Here is a 9,693-nt window from a genome sequence, read left to right as displayed (position 1 = left end):
CATTTCTCAGTAGGAACAGTTTGTCAGTACTTGTCTGGACTTGAGAGACTCGAGTTTCCTGGATTCTTCCCTCCAAGCTAGGTGGAGATCTGGATGAGATACTGCTTTGCCAGCCTATGCTTTTCAGTACTATTTGAAATTACCCACTCCTGGAGTTTGGAGTGTTTTCCTCTTTCATCAGTACTGATTAGTGTAGGAAAGAGTTGTCTGGGACCTCTTTTTCTTTCAGCTTTGTAGGGGTCCATTGGACCTTCACCTTCTCAGGGGAAGAGATTGGTTCCCTTCCTGTAGGAGGGAAACAACTAAGGGCAATAGTCCATTCTTCGCTGTTTGGTTAAATTTTTGGTTTTCCAGGTACTGAGAGCAGGTATGTCCTATCAGACTTCCTGTTCCTCATTCTACCTGAGGGATGTCACTCACTAGCCCAAAACACTTTTCTTCAGGACCTTATTCTCACTTTCCAGAGCAGCTTCTGGGCTAAAATATAAGCTGGAGTTGCACTTCAAGCATCCTCTCTGTCAATGAATGGGAAGCATCTCCCTTGTCCTTTCTCATAAGGGAGAGAGGGGACTCCATAGGGTTTTGTCTGGCACCAAATTCTGGGTTCTACCATGACTAAACTACCTTCTGACATGAAGTCTACTATGGGGGATGTCATGGTTCTCTGAATGGTTCATTATTTGAGTAACTCCTCCTTGCTTTAGGAGGGGCACTTAGGCACAAGGCCCACCATTTCCCTACCATTTTGCCAGATTGGTTAGAGGTTCAGGAATCATGAACTCTCCTGCTTGAGAAGCAACCAGGCACATGGCAACTCCATAGTGGTTCTAAACTCTAGTGAGTTGTGGGGACTGACCTCCCACATCAGGAATAAGTCTCCTAAATAAAAGGGATTGGTTTCTATTCTTCTAGGAACAAATAACACATTTGGAAACAATTTTTATTTTTCCTAGGCATACAAACCAGAACCTTTTATATTCTGTCCCACCTCAACTGCTCCACTCAGTCCCTGCGGCTGAAGGAAGAGCAGGTGTGACAATCGGTGAGTGAGGGATGTGCTTCTATTCACCCCCTACTCCCTCTCCATCTGTTAACCACCACCTTGTTACCAAGTTTTGACCAGTTTCCAGCTCGTGCTGAAAGATACTCCTACAAAATGCTCTGGTTTGTATACCTGGAAAAAATGCAAATTGTTATTCAGAATTTATTATATATTGCATTACCAGTGTCTTTACCTAAGTCAATAATTTCATAGTAATTTTTATGATGCAAAGTTGTCAACAAAGACAAGTACAAAGGGTAGTAAATAGTTACTACATAAAGCTCATGCCTGTATTTAGGGTAGCAAATACACAAGGGTAAATAATAAAAAATACATCTTCAACAAACAATATTGCTCCACCTCCTGCTGGCTGTCAATACAAAATGTGAACCAAAGCTGGTTACATGGCATCTGCTGTTTCAACCTTGTTACCTCCATAATTACTTTAAAAGCAACATTAATAATATATACTGTACTTACACATCAATATAATCATTCTTGACTGTATGCTATGGTTATCAGGTAATACCTAAATTCTGAAATATCACATTGTTGACACTGGGAGGGCTACTTCGCAATTTTATATCTAGCTATTTTCAGTTAGTCTTATACTTTAAAGAACACTGTGATGTTAACAAGTCTACTTAAATTATCCTAATGAAAATGAATACTAAAGGTAACACCCCTTTATTTTAAATACTTCTTCCAGTAATGTCAAATGCATTAAAATAAAATTTAGTTAATAAACCATTTCCTTTCAAAGACAGTTCAGAAATGCTAAATATCACAACAGTCAACCAGTCCTGTAATACTTCTATTTATTAAGAAGCTAAAACATGCTCTCACAACCTTATAATACCATTGAATATTCTTGCATACTTTTAATAAAAAAAATCAAGAGCATGAATTTAGAGAAAATTACAACAAAATAAACCTGAAGAGATCAGTGCCCAACAGGGAGAACTGCACAATACTTATGAAAATGTGAGCACTAAGGGTTCTGGAAACCCTATCATATTAATATCAGTATATTATTAAATAAATAAACTTAAAAATTAATAATAAATATCTATCTGACTTTGAGACTGTAGCTATATTATTTGATTTTTCACATCTGACTTACATGTTCACATTTTTTACATCTTTCAGAAAAAGAAAGAAAGAAATTATCTGAGCTGTGAAGTACACATTTATTCTCCCCTCCCTACTGCCCTAACCCCATTTTAATGGGTATAATTGGGCTGTGGCTAAACCTACAACAATTACCCTTAAGCTTTTGCAAAGTACCAAAAGATTGGTTATGGAACACCATCACAGAAGGTACATCATCTCCTGGCGGTCATGCAGAAGAGCAAAGCAGTCCTTTCCTTTAACAGGAGCTGACTTTTTTTTTTTTTTTTTCCAAGTTAGTATCAATCATCGTCAGAATCCAATGCATGGTCCTCCTCTTCTATCTCTGGCATGGGAAACCTGAGGATGGCAGCAACGCCTGTCATCTGGTCCAACTCTGGTAAGGGTGAAATATTAAAATACTAGAATTTAAATTTTAAACAAAGTACTAACTATAAAAAATTTAAATACTTCTCATAAATGCCACAGCCTTATTTAAAGATACCACTCAATAGCCAGTTGAGCAGAAAGAGATAAATTTAATCCTGCACAAAACATTGTTTTTATCATTCTCCTATGTAAGTATCCTGTTTAACTCCACATAGGGGACTTACAGGATGTTTTATATAGCTCACTGTGGGCTGTATTTAACCCTTTGAGTGAGTGCTTTTGGAATTTTTCCCTGAGTGTGTAAAACATGAAAATGCTCCAATTGGCTTCATAAAATTTTTCCAATAAGAAAAGACCTTATATTTTCCATATCTAATGTTAACTTATTTTTAAAAAGTGATTAAAGTACTAAAAAATGCCAAATTTATCAGAAAAATGGTGAAATGTCCAAAAACTGCGACAAAATTGTAAATAGCTCCCAAAAACAATGGTAGGTCAAGAATTATGTATATTGCCCTAAATATAAAGAAAAGGCATGCAGATTCATTTTGAAACTTATACATGGACAAATAAATGCAAAAATGATTTTTGAGACAGTAAGATAGGTACCTTTTACATAAAAATATAAAAATATTTTTGCAGTTTAGAGGAAAGACTGGAAAAGAATATGTTAAATAGCCTTTTTACAATATAACTTTTATCATGTAAAATAACAGACAGAATCTTTCTTTATGCTATGTAAACACATGAATGAAATTGAAAAGTAACTGAGAGCATTATAAGTACTGTGCTTGCTTACAGTATAGTATACAGTGAACCCTCGCTACTTACATGGTTCAACTATCGCGGAAACTTCATTGGATTTTTTCCATTAATGTATATTATAAGAGAAAATATATAGCGGAGAAATTTCAAAAATAGTCGCAATATATGAAGACCCAAATATTTCATTAATTCCATTAATAATTATTAATATCTGCTAGTACTGTTGGTTCATTGCATTATGACATATAATTCAGTACAAAATGAAGTTAAACAAAAAGATGCTTCACTGCATCGTGGATTTTTCAGAAATATTCATCGAAAAATTAAAATTAAAAAGTACCACCATATCGGCAGCCATATTGCGGAAAACAGCGATGTTTCATCATGTTACGTGAGAAGAACTTTTATAGACCGACGCGCAAGGACTGGAAGCTTCAGATATACCCACAGGCACGGACAAGGCATGTGAGTGGTACATAAGAGAATATCTTATCACTGTTGATGTTTCATCTTAAATCACTGTAAAAATAATTAAAATCCGAATTTCATACGTAAGCAACGCAAGGATACTGTATACAGTCTCGTCCCAAGCCACTGTACTGTACAGTACACTCTCTCTCTCTCTCTCTCTCTCTCTCTCTCTCTCTCTCTCTCTCTCTCTCTCTCTCTCTCTCTCTCTCTCTCTCTCTCTCTCTCTCTCTCTCTCTCTCTCTCTCTCTCTCTCTCTCTCTCTCTCTCTCTCTCTCTCTCTCTCTCTCTCAATGAAATATGAATTACTGTATCATAAACTTTTATGTACAGAATTAAAAATAATTTCATTGACAAATTTGTTTCTTTTAGCAACTAAAAAATTATTTTCCTAATTCTTTCGTTAGTAGTGAGCAGCTTCAGTCAGCTGATTCTCAGAACGTAAACATTACAAATATGGGATGATCTTTTTTATGCATATTACTGTGATAGGAGATCAAAATAGTAATACAGTGTTTAAGTGCATAGGAAGTGTTTATAACAGTGTGGGAAAGGCTATACAGTAAAGCCTTTAAATATATACCATGTATATACAGTATATGCCTCCCTAGGGAGGGGCCAATGCTACTGGGAATTTCACTTATCTTTGGGGTTCTGGCCCCATTATCCGCGATAGACGAGGGATCACTGTATATTTTGAAGCATGGCAAAATACATATAGGTGGCTTCTTAGGACATTTCACAACGAAATGTGTGTCTTCTTTTTTGCTGCCCTTTTTTCTCCAAGTAATAACTGCTGCTTATACTACAAACAAAGCAACCAGGCTTGTAATTTTTGTCAACAAATTGAGCAATGAAATGCCTGTATTTGAATCTGTTGATAAGTGATTCCAGTCTCCTCTTACCAATCAGTGGCCTTTTTGAATATCCTTCTAACAACCCATTTAGTACCTGTTCCATAATTTCCTCTTGACTTGGTTTTTGCTAGGATTTTCGATATCATAAGCTATTTTTGCATCTAACAAGGCCACCTGTATAAAAAAACATGTTATTTTCAGTAGTTTTTAAAAGAATGACTTTACCATATTCTACTACGCTTCAAACTTATGACAAGCCTGTGTATTCTTAACAAATGGCATCAAAATCTTTGTACATTAGGCTCAGAAATATCTTCAGAAAAAACTAAGGCAGCCTTGTTTTATAAAGAAATCCAATGGGAAAAAAATTAACACCGAACTTCAAATGAATAACAATCTCATACCTACTGGCCAATCCATAAAGCTCTTTTGTTTAATCTTTGATACACACAGACTATAATGCACACACAATGCCTACATAAAGGGCAAAAGAAAAAATGCATTAAACCTGATAAGAAAGCTATCACATACAACTTAGGGAACTGACAGATCAACAATTTTAATACAATACGAAGCAACTGTTCTATCTATTTTAAACTGTAGAAGCCAAAGATAGGAGGTGGCATTAAAAAGCTAAGATTCAATTCAAAGCAAAGGACTGGAATCTGCACTGGAGCATTGAAGTTCTCAACAAACAGATTTGTACACGCCAGGAGTGGTGAATTTCCTCACCCTCTCTACATCAAGACTCAGTAACCAAATGAAGTGCATTAAAGATTCAGACAAGAATCTCACCAACTGAAGAGGTTTTAAACCAGACACTTTTATCAACAATTAACCACACCTATTCCCAATTCGAGCTAACAATTTTTGAGTCAATAAATGTAAACGAACACTTATCCTAAGACTAGAATTTCCCCCTCCTTGGATTATGTTTGTATGCATTTGTACTATCTATCCCTTACAACCTGAACAATATGCAATAGAACATATAAGATGTGAAGACCTGCATTATACGATCTACGTGGCATGATCCTAATCTTCCTCTGCTGTTGCAATATCTTACAAAACAAGCTAATGAAAGCCTGCATTATACATTTGGTGCAGGCAGATCCTAATCTTCCTCTGATGTAGAATTTGTTGCAACACCTTCCTATGCTAGAAGCCAGTTTTTATTACATCTACTTTTACAATACTTAGAGGCACAGCAGCTTAACTTATCATCCAGGTCACCTAACACCACAAACCACTCTATCTACAAGAGATAAATCTCTGGCAGAATCACACGTCCATACCAGAGCAGTATTCTAGTAAAGGAAGCACAAACGACCTAAAACAGGTTGCACTGGCTTCATCACCGTTATATATATATATATAAATGACGCCTTATGAAAAATACCTGGCTCGACTAACTATCATATCTTGAATTTCAGAAGGGTTAAGCTTCATGCTCCAAGCCTATTCCATTCATAAATACATGCCAGATCTCTATTCAAGGATTCTGCAACCACATACCAAAGGCACAGAAAAGGAACAACAGCTACAAGAGTAGCATCATCAGTACATGCAATCCGTTTGTTTCTCCAGACTTCCCCACATGTCACTAATACTGATAATAAGTAGCAGAGGTCCAAGAACACTTCCTTGAGGAACACAAAATGACATTACTAAAGTCACTATACTGGCCATCAACATGACCCTCTGGGGAACTGAGGAATTATGCATACACTAAACTACTAGCTAATCACAGTCACCTTTCTTCTACTTAACAGAGAACAGGCTATAAGTAATGGATTTAATGTGAAACAAATATTAGTGATGTAAATAAAGGAATAACCCATGCTTACAGTCCATGGTACAGTATACATACGTTCACCAGATACGTGGAGACTAGAAAATATCTTAACATCACCACCATTCTCCTTAACGCTGTCCACTAACTGAACATATCTTCGCCTTTCATCAATATTCTGAGATCTGGAAAAAAGCAAACATTTAGAACACTAAGATGTTTATAATTACTAAGCATTAAACTTTTTATGCACAACGATAAAACTTTTTTCATTGTAATAATGAACAATAACTTTCAACTGACTGAAAAAACTAGAAAATGTATTACACTGGATCCTATTCCTGATTGAATACTAGTTCCAGGTTTTATCCAAGGCAGGTACAAAATTCCAGGAAAAAGGCAGTTGAAGGTATTCATAACCAAGCCTAAGTATCTGTGATCTTTTAATAAATACACTGCTATTTAATAAATACACTGCTAATCTCTGAAGATTCAAGAACTCTACCAGCTTGAGCAAAGATTTTTAGGAAAGGTATAAGATTACAAATGTAGAGTAGAAGAAGCAGGAGCTCTGCATGTTGAACAATCTGTTGTTGTGAACTTTATCAGCAAATAATCAGCATCTTGCAGAAGACAAGGAAAAAATTCGGATTTCTTTTTTTTTGTTTGAGTAAAACTTCTTCCTTCAATGTACAAAGGTACAGCATCTCCAACCAAATACCAAAAAAATCATAATGAGTAGCAGGAGAGGCTAACAATGACTACTGCTCATTCTCTTACTGGAGAAGGAATGCTAAATTAAGGGTCACAAGGAAAGAAAGTCATGACAGAAAATGAGTTTGCCACAATAACATAAAACTCAAAACCTCATCAATATTAGGTGCCACAAGGTCAAGAATTTGGATACCAACAAAACAATCAGCAATTGGATGAGAAGCAAAGGTCCAAGCAACAGAAAAGTTTTAGGTAAAGAAACGATCTAGAATGTTGACTGCAACTCTATGATAATTACAAATGTTGGGTTCTGCATTATTCCATCATTTCTTCCACATCAATATGGATGGTTTATAGTCCCCCTATAAGGAGAAAGTGTGGATAACACTACAGCACAAACTCATGGTAAGAACTAAAATGGACGAAGAAAGTCATGGAATTAGGTGCAAATTGCAACAGTAGGGATAGAAGTTGGGAAAAGAACTTTTTAGCCAAATGGCATCATAGAAAGGATGTTAAAAGATCTACAAGCTTAGCTGTAGGTGTGTTGATGTTAAATTATGCATGAGTAAAGGTTGTGTAACATATGACAATGAACAGGAGGTTATTCAATGGTAGGTGGTTAAAAACCACACATGTGACAGTTCAAGAGGAAGGAAAAGGTAGACATACTGTGAGCCAAGATGTCGTAAGTGGATAAATTACTACTTCCATTGCAATGTTGGCAGAGTCAAATCATCCCTCCTGTAGACTCCATACCATGACACTGGGGACCAGGGCCAGACTTATATTTACAGGATTTCTCATCAAAACACTATACAGTATTAAGGAATTATGATGAAAACAAAAAGTGCTAAGGTTACGGTCCCTAAACTTGTTACCAACTGAAAGGGCTTTATCATTTGAGTTGCAGGCAAAAATGAAGATTTTATTTCTAAATTTAGTATAGTCAAATGTATAAGAAAATAACAGAATAAGTTAAGAATATTCAGTAAAGGCATGGGCAACCAACATCAGCTGGCCTGGTCAATCATATAAGTGCAGTGGCAAATACCAAGGATTTAATTATCAATTTATCAGCAAACTTAAACAACACTGAAAGATGAAAACCTGCCTGTAATTATTGCAACTGGCACCTATATAACCTTTGGGAGCAGTTGCCATACTGCCTAATTTCTGGTCTCCTGGCAAAATACTTTTTATTTTGTAAATATAAAGTGCTAAATTTAGGAGAAATGGCCCCAAAAATCTTTGTAAAAAATATTAGAAAAACTCACCTGAACCTTCTCCACAATAACTAAGTTACCTAGAACACTGTTCAGTTGAACAGAAAGCAAATCTAATGATAAGTGGCTCAGGCTTAGTGATGCTTAAAATCTCCCTATCACTGATTATTATAGTTAAAATAAAATATATTCAGTTTTAAGTTCGGGGATTTCAACTTGAAAAGATCAGTAAATGTGGTTGAAAAATGGAAAATTTTAACTGGATCCACATAAGACAACAGATTTATTCTGTAGTTTGTTTTCAAAGTACCACTATTATAATCTCTTTTAGCATACTATTTCTCATTTCTCATTGGCCTCCCTGCAACTTTTATCAGGTCTGGTATATCAACTTGGAATGATTGCTTCCCATATAAACTTGGGCTCTTTATAAACAGTGAATGCAATAAGTTTTGTGATAGTTCCATTAATTTTCCTGATAGGATGGGATCAGCATTAATTTCACACATCTCTACTATTTTACAACATTCTATTATCACCTATGCATGTGAAATTACAAATAATTTTAATTTATAAAGTATTTATGTCTGGAAATTATCTTTTTGGAAGAGAATGTTATTTCTTTGGTTTAGATATACTGTGGTAATGCAACCTACTAACATATGATAGAAAAACAACCAAATACAAACCTAAATAAGCTGTCAGATACCAACAAAGTTTCAATTGCCTGACTTTCATTTGCTCGTTCGACATGTTTGATACCATAGAAAGCGCGATCTGGATCATTGCCCATCATGTGCATAAACTGTTGGAGAGCTTTGGTCTCTCCTGCAGCCTTAGTATCTGCCAGTCTTGATGCTATGTTTGGGTCCTCAAGCACCTCTGCAACAATGATTTTTTTTTAGTGAAATATCAACCAAGGCACTGCATACAATGATAAAAAATATGCAAATTTCATTAAATTAGGGCAAACTGCAAAAGAATAAAACTTCAAAACAAACAAATAGCATGACTACCATATGCAAAAATCAAAGCAAAATGTTTTTAAAATGTCTTAATCACATTTTCAAGGCTAATGAGCTACTGATACTAAAGTACTTTCAACTGAGAATAAATACTATACGTAATACACATTTTTGAAAATTCAGTGCAAAAAATAACAGCACAGCTACCTTATTGAAAACTTTACATAATAACATGGTTCAAGGTATAAAAACAAAGACTGTTTTACTGTATAAAAGAACAATCGTCACTCGGAATTGATTTTTCTAATATCCAACTTTACTGTACAGGCAGTCCTGGGTTTACGATGGAGGTTCCATTCCTAAG

At 35.5% G+C, this 9,693-nt stretch overlaps 1 protein-coding gene across 1 annotated transcript in view; it reads right to left on the bottom strand.

The window, feature by feature from the left end:
* Positions 1-1,318: 1,318 nt before the first annotated feature.
* The window catches only part of pelo (protein pelota), a 50,512-nt gene continuing 42,137 nt past the window's right edge, over positions 1,319-9,693 (bottom strand). The window contains 3 exon segments of the mRNA XM_067134731.1: positions 1,319-2,549; positions 6,503-6,609; positions 9,054-9,246. Of these exon segments, the coding sequence (XP_066990832.1) occupies positions 2,455-2,549; positions 6,503-6,609; positions 9,054-9,246 (395 nt within the window). The 3' untranslated portion in view covers positions 1,319-2,454.

The sequence above is a fragment of the Macrobrachium rosenbergii genome, chromosome 36 (assembly GCF_040412425.1).
Source record: "Macrobrachium rosenbergii isolate ZJJX-2024 chromosome 36, ASM4041242v1, whole genome shotgun sequence".
NCBI lineage: Eukaryota > Metazoa > Arthropoda > Malacostraca > Decapoda > Palaemonidae > Macrobrachium > Macrobrachium rosenbergii.
Note: the sequence above shows the minus strand (reverse complement) of the source record. Positions and strands in the feature narration are given on the sequence as shown.